The sequence below is a fragment of the Macrosteles quadrilineatus genome, unplaced genomic scaffold (assembly GCF_028750875.1).
Source record: "Macrosteles quadrilineatus isolate MER2022 unplaced genomic scaffold, UCM_ALF_1.0 Scaffold_2__2_contigs__length_208266976, whole genome shotgun sequence".
NCBI lineage: Eukaryota > Metazoa > Arthropoda > Insecta > Hemiptera > Cicadellidae > Macrosteles > Macrosteles quadrilineatus.
In genome coordinates, this window is record NW_026542595.1 from 56,600,136 (window position 1) to 56,617,260 (window position 17,125).

General features: G+C 36.3%; 1 protein-coding gene across 1 annotated transcript in view; it reads right to left on the reverse strand.

The window, feature by feature from the left end:
• Positions 1–17,125, reverse strand: part of LOC128984235 (uncharacterized) — a 29,603-nt gene that overhangs the window by 863 nt on the left and 11,615 nt on the right. The window contains exons 9-17 of the mRNA XM_054403535.1: positions 14,955–15,102; positions 12,384–12,646; positions 11,575–11,674; positions 10,818–10,955; positions 8,109–8,218; positions 7,424–7,550; positions 6,704–6,873; positions 2,559–2,782; positions 487–677 (exon numbers count right to left, since the gene is read on the reverse strand). Of these exons, the coding sequence (XP_054259510.1) occupies positions 487–677; positions 2,559–2,782; positions 6,704–6,873; positions 7,424–7,550; positions 8,109–8,218; positions 10,818–10,955; positions 11,575–11,674; positions 12,384–12,646; positions 14,955–15,102 (1,471 nt within the window). The remainder of the gene's footprint in view (positions 1–486; positions 678–2,558; positions 2,783–6,703; positions 6,874–7,423; positions 7,551–8,108; positions 8,219–10,817; positions 10,956–11,574; positions 11,675–12,383; positions 12,647–14,954; positions 15,103–17,125) is intronic.

A 17,125-nucleotide genomic window follows, 5' to 3' on the forward strand; every position in this document is an offset into this window, starting at 1 on the left:
TAGTTATGTGGAAAGCATCTTTCAGTCATATCAATAATGAATACAATTTTTATTAACATATAGTTAATCTGTACTCATTTATAAATATGTAATTTATAAGCCTACCTGTATAGAATAAACGGTCAACCTCAATGTGTTTTGCTTTGAGCAAACGTTTTCTCCATAAACTCTCTGGTGTAACCATGTGGAAATTAGAGCTGTTGATGGGATTTATGTACAAATTTAGTATTTCGCTTTCAGCTAAAAAATGTTTTGCTCCTGACATGAGTAGGTTATCATCTGAAAAATACATTTTATTGTAACGGTAGGAACACATCTTTTCATTTAGTATCTCAACAAGGAAATCAATGTCTTAGTCGCTGATACTTATTTTAATAATAACTTATTTTAATAAGATTATATTACTTATTTTAATAACTTATTTTAATAACTTATTGTAATAACTTATTTTAATAAGATTAAAATGTAAGTACAAGTCATACTTACTTCCTTCAAAGACTGAATCATCTAAAAGATTCTCTAAATGGTGGTCGTTAATTTTACCCCGCACCATTGTGTTATTAGCAAATAGATTTTCTTCAACCTTTAGATTGTCTACAACAACAGTTCCGTCTTTTCTAATTACGACCCTCTTTTGCCACTCATTAATACCAAGCCTGATGTTATTGCTTTTGATTCTGAAAATAAGAGGAACATAAAATGTAAAACACTTAACAAAAAATAAACCATATCAGCAAACTGACTATACTATATCCCATCAGCCTGGAATAAAAATTGAAAATCCTACTACTTTTTTAAGGTGGCAAACATGGTCTAGACATTGACCTGATGCTAGAAATGATAAATCTCTCGGACTTTGTTGCGGGAGGAACAGGTTGGATTCCCGTACCCGGCACATCTACAAGACATCATTTTATTATTCTTTTCTGTAAAAATTCCACAAACATGGGAAAAAAATATTAATACTTAAATGACAATTAGCAACTGGGTTCTTACCAACATCTTCCAATTTATTTGAAGGCGAGATTTCTAACCACTTGGCTTACCAATTGTTAACTTTGAAAATGTAGCATATTGGGTGAAGTGGGGCAAGTGTACGCGCCAAAACGACTAGTTGCACTTTAACTTACAATAACTTCAATTGTATTTCAGATATCTTAATGAAACTTGGTGAGCAGAAAGCTTGGAATGTTTTGTGTATGTAGTATTTTTTTTTTATTGTAAATTATTAAACTTTTTTTTATATAATTTTTTTTATAAACTGGTGTCCTGTGCGTACACTTGCCCCTGAAATTGGGGTAAGTGTACGCACCCCCCTTATACAGTGTACGCACCCCCCTTATACTTTTATTAACTCACATTAGGTGGAATCTGGGGCAAGTGGATCATAGCTTAGAATCTGCTGATTAAAATGGTTTTTTATTTGTTAAATTAGCTCCAACTGTTCAGGAGTTATGAACTTTTTTGTGGAACTCCACATACAATTTTCGTGAAAGGGCTAATTGGTACATTTACAATTATTATTATTAGTGTGTTAATAAATTATTTTAAATGAATTAAATGCTGTAAAAAACTTATTTAATATCTCACAAATAATGGTAGGCTAGTTAGAATCTAAAAACACAATTTTAAATATGCGTATACAATTCTTTCCTGGAGGCGAATTCTGCACTGTAAATGACTTTTTTTAAATTCCGCCAAATAATTCTTAAGCAGTTCATATTAGGCCACATGACTATTTCACTAACACTATATTTAAGGAACTGTTCACTTGCCTTGAAAATACTAATTATTTACATATTTACATCTAGTTTTTTTTTTAATTTTTTTATTGAACGTTGACAGAAAAGAGTGTCAAATATTAACTCCCCCCTTCTGCCTGGTGTAGGTTCTGGTACCATTTTGAGCACATCCTCTTCAGGAATGACTGAACAGTCTTCTTTTTCAGGCCAGTAAAACATGTTGTCACCTTTTTTTCTTATAAACCTAACGACAGGCCCGATGTCATCGAATGCATTTTTTGTCATTGCATTTAGGGCTATGTACACTTACCCCGGGGCTGGAAATACACTTACCCCAACCACTGTTTGGCCCGGGGGAAGCGTACGCCCCCCCTATTTTTTTTAACAATACATTTTAGAGGTACATAAACCACATTTTTGGATTCCTCTTACAAAACTGTATCAGTGTACCAATTTTCAAATTTCTATTTCTATTTTTTGATTTTATATGATTTTTCAAAATGTGAAGGCGGTACTTTTGTAGCAAGTAGAAATGCAAAGGTGTTTTAAAACTTAATTTTCATGTATAAATAATTATAAATGCTGATTTCTGACTTCAGAATCTGAAAGAACACATTTCAAATCATATAAAAAGATGAAATAAAATTTTTTTTCCCATTTATGGCCTATTTATAGTCAACGCGTCCACTTGCCCCGTGCGTACACTTACCCCACTTCACCCTTTATCAAACTTAGAAAGCAAAAAGATTATTATTAAATCAGCAATGTGCTAACTTGTAACTTTGCATGATTCCCCATGTAGATGCAAAAACTTACTCTGTAACATTAAGATATTCAAGGTTGACTTCTGCTAAATCCTTCAAATTAGATTTGAGAAGTTCTGAACTCTTCAGTTCATTAGAACTGTGAAGTGTTCCATCCACTATTAGTGATCCAAGGAACAACTTTTCCCCTGTCAGCTTCACAGACTCTTCTTCCTCTAGGTTAACCAGACTTTCCAGATCCACAGAGTTTATGGTGTCCACGTTGAGAGATGGAGTCTACAAATGTAATACTCTTAGTTACAAAGGGGTTGGCCTAACACTTTGCCTGTCCATGTGGATGTAAAAGGCCTGTGCTTGGAACATATTAAGCTAAGCAAGGGGTGAGCCAGTACAACAATTGAGTGAACTCTGTATTGATACATATAAAGTAGCGGCAGCCAGTCACATGCCACTGACGTAAAAGTCACTAGTCAATAACATATTTCATGTATTATTGCTGAAGTATTTCTTTTGCATTAGGCTTTGAGTACCTATAAAATGTTTGTTGCAATTTTTTTTTAAATACGATATAACACAAAAATATATTTTTAATGTTTTTTCAGTGATAAGTCTTACCTAAAAGGTGTTTAGAAGGGTTATACTATGATCAACTTAATTTTTTAATGATTTTTTTATTCCTGTAATTGTTTACCAGATTATAATATTTATACAGTAGAACCTCATTAAATCGAACCTCAATCATTCAAGTTCCTTGATAAATCAAATTATGTTCATTCCCCTTGAACTTCCCTATCTGTTGCAATGTTAATTTCACATCTACAATTCGAATAGTTCACGAGAAAGACCTTGATAAATCAAAGTTTTATTTTCCGTTGTAAAAATACCTCTATAAATGAATTGAAGTTTTAGTCCAAAAAACTCTATAATTCAAAATCCTGCAACTGCCGCACTTCTAAGTAATAGTAAGACACCCTCTATTAATTAGGGATGGACGGGATTGAATTTTTAGTTCGGGACGGTACGGGACGGGATTTTTATTTCCTTCCCGATTTTCGGGACGGGACGGGACGGAATTTTTTCTGTGCATAAAAAGAAAGTCTTGAGTATTGCAGTTACCAAAAAAAGACATACAAAATCAATTTTTATCGTTTGTGGTACTGATCTATAAAAACCAAAGAATGGGTAACAATATACAGGTACCTGTAGAAACTTGTGACTCCGCGGTCACGGGGTGATCGCCGGTATGCCTCGCGGTCACGGCATGATCGTCGGCATGACTCCGCGGTCACGGCGCGATCGTTGGCATGACTCCGCGGTCACGGCGTGATCGTCGGCATGACTCCGCGGTCACGGCGCGATCGTTGGCATGACTCCGCGGTCACGGCGCGATCGTCGGCATGACTCCGCGGTCACGGCCGCGATGGTCGGTAGAACTCCGCGGTCACGGCGCGATCTTCGGTAGGACTCCACGGTCACGTCGTGATCGTCGGTACGACTCCGCGGTCACGGGGTGATCGCCGGTATTAGTCGCGGTCACGGTGTGATCGTCGGCATGACTCCGCGGTCACGGCGTGATCGTCGATAGGACTCCGCGGTCACGGCGCGATCGTCGGTAGGACTCCGCGGTCACAGCGCGATCGTCGGTATGACTCGCGGTCACGACGCGATCGTCGGTAGGACTCCGCGGTCACGGCGCGATCGTCGGTAGGACTCCGCGGTCACGTCGTGATCGTCGGTACGACTCCGCGGTCACGGGGTGATCGCCGGTATTAGTCGCGGTCACGGTGTGATCGTCGGCATGACTCCGCGGTCACGGCGTGATCGTCGATAGGACTCCGCGGTCACGGCGCGATCTTCGGTAGGACTCCACGGTCACGTCGTGATCGTCGGTACGACTCCGCGGTCACGGGGTGATCGCCGGTATTAGTCGCGGTCACGGTGTGATCGTCGGCATGACTCCGCGGTCACGGCGTGATCGTCGATAGGACTCCGCGGTCACGGCGCGATCGTCGGTATGACTCGCGGTCACGACGCGATCGTCGGTAGGACTCCGCGGTCACGGCGCGATCGTCGGTAGGACTCCGCGGTCACGGCGCGATCGTCGGTAGGACTCCGCAGTCACGGCCCGATCGTCGAAATGACTTCGTCTCCTGCGTTAGCGAACCTATCGCTCGCAATAGCGGCGTCATCGGCACTCGCGAAGCGGCAAAATCGCCGACGATCGGACCAAATCTCGTCCCGAAAAATTCCCGTATCAAATGTAATCCCGTCCCGATAATATTTCCAAAAAATGCCCGAAATTTCGGGACCCGTCCATCCTTACTATTAATCGAAGTTGTATGAAATTTGTTATGATTCAAAACATTGATAATGTATTTTACTGCGCTGAGTTTCGAATCAACAAGAAATGCCAAACCATTATTCCGTCCAACTTCCGCTCTTATTGCAATCTATCTCAGTCATGGGCGAGATTCGATAGTGCGTGTACTTTAGATACAGTGTCTCCTTTGTTTTGGAGTGCTTAGAGCTAGTGAGTTTTATAAGCCAAAATGGCAAAACGTTCGTACAAGACAATGACCTTAATAACCTATAACCTTTCCACTGAAAACTGGTTATGAGCAGTTCAGCAGTAGAGTAGGTTCAACAAAGAAGCGGTTTGAAATTAAAATTAACTTAATTGCCAACACAAGTCAATATTTTTAAACTGCAAATCAATGTTTTTGAAACTGCAGTGTCTTAAGGGCAGTAGGATGTAAACAAACCAAAAATCACTGTCACCATAGCCAGGCCCGAGCCCACTCGTGGTCATAGACCCTCCCCTCTTACTTCGTTTGCAATACAATGCTCCAATTGCAGACAAACTTGTGTTACAAAACATGAAAGTAAGGTCAAAAAGAGATATTTCTTTGTTCAAAAACAGAAAACTGTAACAGATTATTTTTAAATAAATTAACTCACAGTAGTTTGTGTCTTGTAAATATTTTTTTTGATCTTAAAGACTGTTTATATTTATTTGTATTTATGTGTATCACGTGTGTTATTCATTATTATTCCTGTCAAATACAACATTTAGTTATGTTTTAATGCACTATAAATATATTAATTACCATACTTTTATACATTATTGTGTTTTAATACCATTTCCTATTCAATAGTATTTTGCCGGTTAACCATGATTATACGTATCAGGGAAGCCTCAACCCTACTTTATACTGGTTAATTGGGAGTTGGGCAGTACTTCTTCCATTTTAAAGTTTTAAATTTTATCATTACATTATTATCTATTCTAATACAATGCACAAAGTTCAAAACACCGTATTTTAGAAGGCAATCAATTCTCCTGATGTTTATTGCTTGCACTGAATTAAACCTCTATAAATAACATTTTGGGGAGGATGGAGGATGAACCTTGATAAATCGAACATTTACAATTCAAAGTACTCGATAATTTGAAATTTCCTTGTTTCCCTTGGGATTCGATTTATTGAGGTTCCACTGAAGATGTATTCAGTAAATTAAATCTCTTACCACAACCTCTTCATACAATGTATTAGGAATCATTTGCAAAAGCTAACTAATTACAGATGTTATTGTCTGTAATAATCAATGGATCATTTTGATAGTATTTTGAAATATTTATCCTGAAGCAAAAATTCATCTAAAACTTAAGTTTATTAGTTCAAGTTCTCAACTGTTACAAGACAAGTCAACAATATCAAACTTCAAACTCAAGTAAGACAATTTTTTTGTATTACTGCTATTTACTGATTATGAAGAAAATAATTGCTGCTGCTACCTACAAATTAGCTAAGCAGTACTTAATGGCTTGATGTTTCACCACAGAGAAGTAAGATACAGAGGATACAAGCTTATGGGACAACCGTGTCCTTTTAGCTTTGGTATGTTGGGGCAGAAATGTACTAGTATCAAGCAAGGAAGAGCCCAAACAACAAAGGCCCCATAGCATATTCTGTACTGCTGTTGTAGCACTCAGGGTATTCCTACCATGTGAGCGCTGTAGTACATGATGGCAAGGGGGGAATGGAGTGCGGAAGGGGACGACGAATAGAATATGCTCAAGACACTAGCGACTGGTGCTCGACACCACTTAATTGTAATTGTACCATTGAATCTATCCTCGGCTTCTTTACTTTTCTGTGATCTATCTGATTAAACCATGGTAAAACTATTACTTACCTTAGGTTCCTGTGTAAACTTGAAATGTTTATCAATTACAAACTGATTTAAAGGAATCCCGAATTCTAATAGTTTTTCAGCAGAAATATTGTGCTTCAAATCATTGAAATCATTTGTTGCTGACATGTGACCATTTCCTACTATAACTGTTCCATATAAAGTGAGATTACCTAGAAAACCATCAGTCAATTAAGTCAATTACTATACGACTATATCAATGCTCCCTAGTGAGATAAATAATGTAAATGTGTGTCTGAGGAAAAGATATAATCATTACTGCTAATGTAATAATGTTGAGGTTGAAATTATAAAATATATTCAAGCGTTATCTTCATAGTCTGTGAGATGAGGCATGAACCAAGATGAAAAAATGTCAGTAATTAAAAAAAAGAGATGTAAGTAGAATCAGTTATTATAATTTTAAGTTATTAAAGCGTTATATCTTTCTTTTTGAAATACTAAATAGACATTCAAGAAATTTAAGCAAGCTACTTTTAAATTTAATCTATAAGAATGATACATTTTATTAACATAGTAATCAAATTAACAAACAAAAAACAAGAGAAAAAGTTCTAAGATCTAAAAAGTCAAGAAATAAATTTAAAAGTTATTACAAAGTAGGGTTACTTGATTTCCATAACCTCTGAAATAGGTTATATCCCTGAAATTAATTCTTTATAATAGAGCTGGTAGTGGCAACACATTGAAAGTTGTGCTTACGTGGGATTATGATCACATCATCAAGGAGATTAATGGATTCTATCTTCTTTGATCTGCCTCCAGAAGTTGGTTGTGAGATGCCCAGCTCAGGATCTGGGGACTTCTCATCAGCCTCATCAGAACACTTCTACAACAATAGTAACCAATGTGGGTTCTGTAAAGTTACAGTTTTTGATTGCAATTACATTTTAGTTCTCCTTTACTGTCCTGACACTAGAGATATTTGAGTGCTGATCCAGCAATTGTGCTTTTGTTTAACAATAATTGAGAAAGTCAATTGGATTAGGAAGGTATGTGTATTATTTTCTCCTGACTGAAATACAGTACAGATCAATAGCTTTTTTACAACCTTGCATTTGCCTGTCTAAATAGGCCTTGCCCTGTGTGTAGAAGGTAACTAGAGAAGCAATGGGTGAGCTGTCACAGTTTAAGCTACAACTACAATTTATTGTGTGTTTTATTATCTCATCAGTTGAAATTCCTAAAAAATATCTTCATCAATTAAATGTTAGATTGCTGTAAGTTGAACAATAGAAATCAACTACTAGACCAGGAATGAAAAAACCCAAAACAAATCCATCAAACCTACAGATTTAGAGTTTGCTTTTCACAACATGTTTTATCAAATAAAGATAATGTTTTGTGAATCAAATCAATTGATACTGTAGGACCTAGTCGTATGTACCTCATCTGTACATCTGCTTCGCTGAGACATTGTTGGGAGTGAAGCAACAGACTTGAACAGATCCGATGCAGCCACCTCTTCAGCTGTGATCCTCTCTATGTCTTGAAACACTGACACAAACATTATCAATTCCACCAAACACTAACACAATTGACAGTGGTGATTGTTGATCAATGAATTTGAGTTTAAAACCTACTTTGCAATGCAACCTACAGTTTTACATATTTAATCAAATGGATCGTGAACAATATTGGCATTGACATTTATTACTCAGTTTACGGACTATTGGGGTATGAAGAACCAACAGAGTGACAAAATACATAGCAAACTATAATGCAACCAGACGTCAGACACAACTCACTAATACTGTTACTCACTAATAATGTTTTGTTTCTAAAAAAAAACATGTCTAAAGTATTTGGTCCCATCTATATATTGATGGTTTAGTTCTCACTATATTAACTTGCCAGAGAAATCTTTTCTGTCCGCGTTGTCACACGGAGCCTAGATTTCTAGTTCAACTTTTTTCAGTTTCAATATAGTTGTTGCAAGTATATTGTAGCATACAGTACCAACACTATTCCTCTCCCTTTGCTTTCCCTCAGAACTCTGGCTCTCTTCTCAAACTAGTTTTTCACTTGCTTTATAATTTGTGCCTTTAGAGTCCCCCAACAGCACAATGGGCTTGCTGGGAACTTGTTCCAAGTCCATTGGCCCAAGTTCCCAAGCCTGGTTTAGACTCAGGGACCAAAGTCTGTAGGCTTGGTTTTGACTTGTTTTAGAGACCGAAGTTGGCAGGTTCAACTTGTTATGGGTTTGGCTCCCCAAGTCCAACCCAAGTCCCAACCCCAAACCTACAGTGAACTCATGGGCACAAACCCACTCTAAGCTTGGAATGATGGATACAAAACGGGTCTGGTGGATTAAGCAGGCTCATTATGGACTTGTTCGGGACTTGGAGACCCAAGCCCAATTTTAGTAGGCTCATATTGGACTTGGCTTAGACTCATATTGGAATTGGTTTTAGCACATTTTAGACTTGGGCAAACAAGCTCACACTGATAAATTAAACAGGCTCATTATGGACTTGGAGACCCAAGCCCGCTTTTAGTAGGCTCATATTGGACTTGGCCTAGACTCATTTTGGAATTGGTTATAACACATTTTAGACTTGGGCAAACAAGCTCACACCTATAGACTCACTCAGAACTTGGTACGAAGTTTTATATACTTCAATTACTGTCATGATCAGAGATAATAATAATAATAATTATTATAATAGGCTATATAGTAATAGTAACATAATTTATACCTATTTAACATATAAGCTGTTTCACACCATTCATTTGCTAGCCCACATTTTTTCTTATAATTATTTTTTTACCAAGAAAGATTTATGATAAAATGAAGCCTATTTTATGAGTGATCTTGAAAAAATATTGGTTATATATGAGGTTTAGAAAGCAAGACATTCACATTTCAAGACAATTTATTAATATAATAAATACAATGCCCACTATCTTCCACGTGACCTTCAACTTCTTTTCTACCCATCAACTCCACCGCCTGCTTCAGAAGATCTATAAAAAATACAATTGCATTAGAATTATTTGGTTTATTAAAATTTATCATTTAAATCATTTTTCATTATTTTTATTTGTTATTAGAATTATTTGATTATTTGGAATTTGTTGGTGTTGCAAACACAAGGTGTTAAATTACCTTTGTTTTTAAAATTGTTATCAAACTTTTATTTCTTACTATTTTACTTTTATACGTAAACTAATGGTTTGGCATGTTTTATCTGTAGACTAGGTTAAGGCATTGACTATAATGGTTAAGGTTAAACACAAATTTTGGCACTGTTCTGTTGAGTTCAGCAGTAGACTATTAGAGTATAGTATAGTGAGTGACGTTGTCGATTCAGTGAAGCGCTGAGTATGTCAAAGGTTAAAGCACAAAAGGTTTAGGATATAAACAAAATTCTACGGGTTCTTTCTTACCTTTACAGGAATCCCTTAATTCTTCTTTGCTTCGTCTTGGTATCAAAACCATAAACAAAACTCACAACTAGTAACGAAACGAGTAACTCACAACACCAGAACAGAACTAGATAAGTGAGAACTGACAACTGAGAGTGAGGAAGTCTAAATTCAACAAAAATGGTGGTTCAGCACAAAGAAACAGGTTTTAGGAGCGTTCTGGGAAGGGGTTGGGGGAAAATTCTTTTGTCATATGCCACTGCTCACTTTAGACTCACATGAACAAGCTTGTCGTGGGTCTGGTTAGGTGTTTAAATTGTGGACTTGGCCAACCAGGTTATATATGTAAATAAAACAAGTTTAGTTTTGGCGCATTCACACAAGTTCACTTAACCAAAGCTGTTTTAAATTTGTAGTGGGTTCCAAACTCCAAGTTTGTCATACCAATTCAGAAATATGTAAAAACCAAGTTTGGTCCAAGCTCACGTGCTGTCTGGGTCTTTATGGTGGGTATGAAATGTTATTTCCCTTAAATTTGCTTAGTTTCTAAATATTCTGTTTGACAACCAAATAAATAACCCCCCTGCACCCAAGTCCAAAATTACTTATATAATATAGATGATTGTTTACTAGGAGAGTGTGTATAGTTTATTTATGTTTAGTTCCTTAATTAGTTCAAATAAGTGAGCCTTTAAATTTGGGTAAATATTGTTTGATTTTCACTTACCTGAAAAACTTTGGTCACCTACTGTCTTTAGAGATGACACTACAAAGTATTGAAAATCCACTTCAGACATTTTACCATCCGAGAGAATCAGTTGAGAAGTATTGAGCGACTCAAGATCAGCCGTAGGTGAAACAATAACTGTTGACCAAATAAAGATTAAGCAGTAATTATAGTTCATAAGGAACAACACTTGTATTTTTACAATTTAAATTTAAAATATTAAAACTTAAAATTCTAAAATATTTTATATCTAGTGTAATTCAATCCAAATTACATTGCATACACAGTCCACCAAAATGAATATTGGAATCCCAACTTATTTAAATGGTTTTGGTCTAATAGGATGGAAACCATTATTCTTGCTTCGTAATATCTTTGAATCAGAAACGTTGCATATTTTTAGCTGAATTTGAGTACCGGTACGGAAAAAAATAAGTATAGAATGGAGTGAGATGCGATGCAGTAAAAATATTTAATTGTCTAGATGTTTCTATCAACATTTTGGAAAGGTCAACTATATTACAACAAGGGCTTGATCTGTCTTGTAAGTTCAGTAGTGTTCCTAAGGTTTACATTGCATGAGCTGAATCTAAAGAGTAATTATGTATTAAAACCTTATCATATACTGAGTAATATATGTTTTGACAAGGATTTATCTGTTTCAACACTTACTCAATATTTATAAAACTTATAAAAAAGTGTGGCCATGTTTAAAACTGTTGTAGATAGCTGTATGAATGTGAATTGCATAATTTACCTTCTGGTTCAAAAATATCTTCCTTAATAATATTGATCAAGACCCCATCCACTGCTTCTGAGACCTCAACTGAGTCTTCAGCCAATACATCACCTTCAACCTGCAACACAATAGATTCTCTGAACAATTTCTCTTTGTCTCTTATTCGGTTTGGAATATTTAATTAATAGTGTACCGGTATTTAATGAGCATTCAACCTCAGTGAAGATTTCAGTTGTACAAATTCTGGCACCCTACAACAACCACTTCTGACAAACTTAAGTCAACAAATAAAATATAAAACGGAAAAAACTAAAGCTATTAAACATACTGTAAATATAAAATATAAATATATATAAGTTATGAATATTTTTATAACATTTTTATGTAATACCTCATGCAAGGATGTTCCAAGATTATGTAAATTATGTAAAGTTGCAAATAAAAAAAAAGAAAGAAAAAAAACACATTACATGCGCTAATTATTTTGTCACTTGTAAGTTAGAGCTTGTGTTGTTGTGATCTTGCTGTTGTTAGAGCTATGAGAAATTACTCATCATCATTCAGGGGCGCATTATTATGCTGCATTGTCAAAAACACACATACTGAATGGGAGGGTTCAAATATTGTAAAGAGGACAAATGTTTGGCAATGTTGTGTGAGTAGGCTGGAAGTGTCGTAAAACAAAAATTTTACTGTACTGAACTATAAAAGGCTGTGGTTTGAAGTAGCCCCAAGATTTACAATACTTGAACAATATAACTCATACATTTTTCGCCAAGCAGTCACACCCAAACAACAACCATACCTAACTTATCATACATACATACCTTAAGTTTATGGTCTAGATTGACCTCTTTCGACCAGTCAATCAATGTTTCTGCACTATGACCATTAACCGTCTTTGTTTTCAACGGTTCAATCAAAGCCAACTCTTTGAAGGATACATCTCCTGAGAACTCCACATCTTCCTTTATATTGACAGTATTTGCCAGGAACTCTGACAAGTTTTCACTGTTAACATTGATAACCTCCAGATCGTGTGCATGGCAGGAATGTGTACAAGTTATCTCAGCTGACTCTTCAAATGTGTCTAGAACACAGAACTTGTGCATTTTGGATGTTCTTGATTATAGAATCAACCACATAAGGATAAAAACTATCCTATATATAATACGAGTAAAGTCTGAATACTTGTCAACTCGATCTGGGAATCGGCTCTAACAAAAACGTTTATATTTACGGAATAACTAAGTTCTGTGTCAAAAATAAGTTCTAGACCAGTGGTATAGCCAGGAAAAATCTATTTTCGCCATAATATGAGTACAAACTTTTGAAAATTTAACATGGGCCTTATGAGAAAACATTCCGCCATTGTTGTCATTTTGTTTACATTTTAAGACATAACGTGACGTTCTGTACCCACGGGCACCTCAGCTTGCGCATGCGCAGAAGTTCTCTATCCACAGTATACTAGCAAAACAAAATACAGTACAAAAGGAAAAACATCAGTTGTTACTATTAAGCAAATATTAAACTGAACTCGATACATAGTAGTCAAGGGTAGCAGTGTGGAGTGTGGGATCTGTTTATGACGATTAGATTACGGTATCTGAAATTTTAAAATGCAATGTAAAGGGAGGGAAACAGGTCCGTGACGTAGGAAGTGGTGAAGGAAGTAGTCAAGGCGAGTAGTCCGGAGTGTGGGAACTGTTTATGACAATTAGATTAAGGTATCTGCAATCTTAAAATGATATGGGAAGGGAGGGAAACAGGTCCGCGACATAGGAAGTGGCGAAGGAAGTTGTGAAGGTGAGTAGTCCGGAGTGTGGGCACTGTTTTTGAAGATAAGATTAAGGTATCTGCAATCTTAAATTCTATGGAATGGGAGGGAAACAGGTCCGCGACGTAGGAAGTGGTGAAGGGTTTAGTAAATGCGAGTAGTCCGGAGTGTGTGAACTGTTTATGACGATTAATTTGAGATATTTGCAATCTTAAAATGCTATGGGGAGGGGGGAAACAAGTTCGCGACATAGAAGTGGTGAAGGAAGTAGTCCAGGCAAGTAGTCCGGAGTGTGGGAACTGCTTTTGAAGATTAGATTAAGGTATCTGCAATCTTAAAATGATATGGGGAGGGAGGTAAACAGGGCCGCGACGTAGGAAGTGGTGAAGGAAGTAGTCAAAGCGAGTAGTCTGGAGTGTGGGATCTGTTTATGACGATTAAATTAAGGTTTCTGCAATCTTAAAATGCTATGAGAAGGGAGGGAAAAAGGTCCGCGACGTAGGAAGTGGTGAAGGAAGTAGTAAAGGCGAGCAGTCCGGAGTTCGGGAACTGTTTATGACGATTGGATTAAGGTATCTGCAATCCTAAAATGTGATGGAAAGGGAGGGAAACAGGTCTGAGACGTAGGAAGTGGTGAAGGAAGTAGTACAGGAGAGCAGTCCGGAGTGTGGGAACAGTTTATGACGATTGGATTAAGGTATCTGCAATCTTAAAATGCTATGGGAAGGGAAGGAAACAGACCCACGACGTAGGAAGTGGTGAACAAAGTAGTAAAGGCGAGCAGTGTGGAGTTTGGGAATGGATTAATGTATCTGCAATACTAAGACTGCTTTAATATTAAACTAATGATTTTACCTGAGCAAAGCTCGGTCCCCAGGTACTGAAAATAAAACTGTAAAAAAATAATAAGTATTGTTTGTGCCTTGTGGTTTTAAATTGTAACACTAAAAAACTGTGGTATAATCAACACAAGTATGACAACCTAGATGTACTAGATTAACATTAATATGATTACAGTATATTTACAGTATATTTACCATCATAGTCATCCATAATGAACAAAAGGTCAAACAAAAATAATAACAATTAATTAATTACCTAAAAGAAAAGGAATTCACTTACTTAGAGATATCACTATCAAAACCTTGATTTACAATTCTTGCTTTGGAATTACGGAAGTAATAGTGTGGGTTGGGATGGTAATCTGCATCGCTATTATCATTATCCAATACATTGCCCCCGTTTATACTGAGAAAGTGTTGCTGGTCCTGTGGTTAGCTTGCAAGACTTCTGTCCTGAAGAACCTGAATCCAAATCTTACTAATGACTAACTAATGTGTGGAACCTTCAGAGACTGATATCGAGGCCACCACAACATATGAGTGGAAAGGATTAATGATTAAGATATTTATTTAGAGGCAGTACTCAGTTTGCATGCTGTTTAGTATTAAACAATCTTTAATTATAGAGAGCATGTAAAGTTATGAAATGTGTTAGTTTGACTTGGTAGACATCTGTCAAAACCCATAAATGTGCTGTGGAACCTCTATTTTGTTATATAAAGATTTACAATGATGAATAAACACATACCAATCCAACGATGAATACGTATACATACCTTCATATACCGTGTTTGTATGATAGCTTGTTTGATCAATTCTAACCGGTAATCCTTCCAAAGTACTTTTCAACCTATCAAGTTGACTTTTTAGTGTGTATAGTTGGCTGTAGACCTCATCATCTGTACTGGAGTCTCCTACTTTGGTCTGTCAAATTGCAATAATTTATTATTATAAAAAATAATAACATCGGTATAATGATCTATAAATAGCCATTGAAATTGAATGTAATTGGAGTTTTTGTTTTCTGAAGCTCCATCGAATGGAGGAATAATTCAAAGGAAGAATTCAGCCAGCATGACTCCACAGTGTCTCGTCATAGCGTAACTTGACCACAAAAAATTAGTGATAATGACGTGTGTGATAATTGTAAATATTGACAATAGTGTTAGTGTTAGTGTAATAGCATAAGTATATCCCCTGTAGATGCCAAACAAGCTGGCAAAATGTGCAAAGGGTAATACATAACTAGAACTCAAATAAAAAATTGCTTTATACTCTCAGGGTCTAAAAATGTTTTTTTACCCTGGTGTGTGGGACTCTCACCCACTAAAAACCTATCAGTCCAGGCAATGGAAACCTTCTCAGAAACACAGTTTGCAATACTTCAAGAGGGTGCCTTCGTACCCCAGAATTGGCATTCAGCCACAATTCTCCACTAAATTAAATTCTCCACTGGTGCAAGACAGCTGTTCAGTTTTCTTCACTTTTAGTAATTCCCTGGAGAATGCAGAAACTTAGAAACTAGCCGTGCTAGTAAGAGGTTTCTACTGTAATCCGTTGAGTTACTGTGTTAGTTTAAAATGCCTGTGTTAATTGAAAATGCCACAAACTGTCAATTGCGTGCAGTTATAAGGTTTTTAGAAATCTATCGGCAACTTTTGTGAAGTTTATGGGGAAAACATTATTACTGAAGGTCGAGTACACCAGTGGGTCATCAAATTAAGAAATGGCCGAACTAACGTTCACAACGAAGAGCGAAGTGGAAGACCCAGCATTGTGACTGCCAAACTTGTCGAATAAGTCAATGCCGATGTCCATAAAAAAACTCAAAAGTTCACAATAACAGAACTTTTTATGGGTTTTCCACAAATTTCGCAAAGTTTGTTGCACAAGATCATAACCGAAAAGTTGCACGCACTTCACAGTTCGCGGCATTTTCAATTAACACATACATTTTAAACTGTCACAGTAAACCAACATAGTACAGCAGAAACCTCTTACTAGCACAGATGGATGCTGACTGAGCTGCATAACGAACTAACACCAAGATGGTCGTGCTAGACCCACCCCTAGCGGATACAGACAAAAGCGTAATCTACTTTCTGGTTAGCCCTCGTATATAAATATATATATACATATATATATATTATATGTATTATATATATATATATATATATTTATATATACATATATATATAAATTTGAAAGATGGTGTTTTTTGCCTCTGGGGACTTCAAAACAAAAAAAATAAATCGGTCCCGGGTCCAGGTCTTACCATGATACTTACGGTAATAGCTTATTCCCTATTTTCGCTCTATGGAAAATTGTTAAAAGTTCAAATTCATTAAAAAAACTCTAAATTAATAACAGTCTTTGGCCAATACATTCTTGAAAGGGCTCTTAATGCTAAGGAAAGTTTACTGGATAACGCACAATTATGCTACAATACTAGAGGAAAAGCCCAAAGAGAAAATAGTCGCAGCCACCTTTTCCTTTCAAATAAAAAGCCCACCTGTTACAGGAGAAAAATCTTACGTTTGCTTACAAATGATTTAAAAACCCTTTGCAGCATTAAATTTAAGAAATAATTACAAAATTATTATATAGAAATGGCTCCTTACTCCATTAAAGGCGTTTCCTAAATTAGCTTAATTTTATTTATTTGTTTCTTATGTACAGTATACATTTTAATGTTGAACAAGGTTTTAGCCTGTAAACGTGGGTTTACACGAGGCCAGTTGGCAGACAGGTTACTTGCCTCAGGTGAAATACATTAGAGACAAGTAACCTGCCTGCTCTACTGGTGTGAACACGGCTTCACAGCTGTATTTACTGTACTACGTTAAGAATAATGACTTTCAATGTAGAGTGTGCAATTGAATAAAGATATTGAAATTAAATATATGAGTAAAACTATTTATTCTTATCAGCTATTCTTAATATAAAA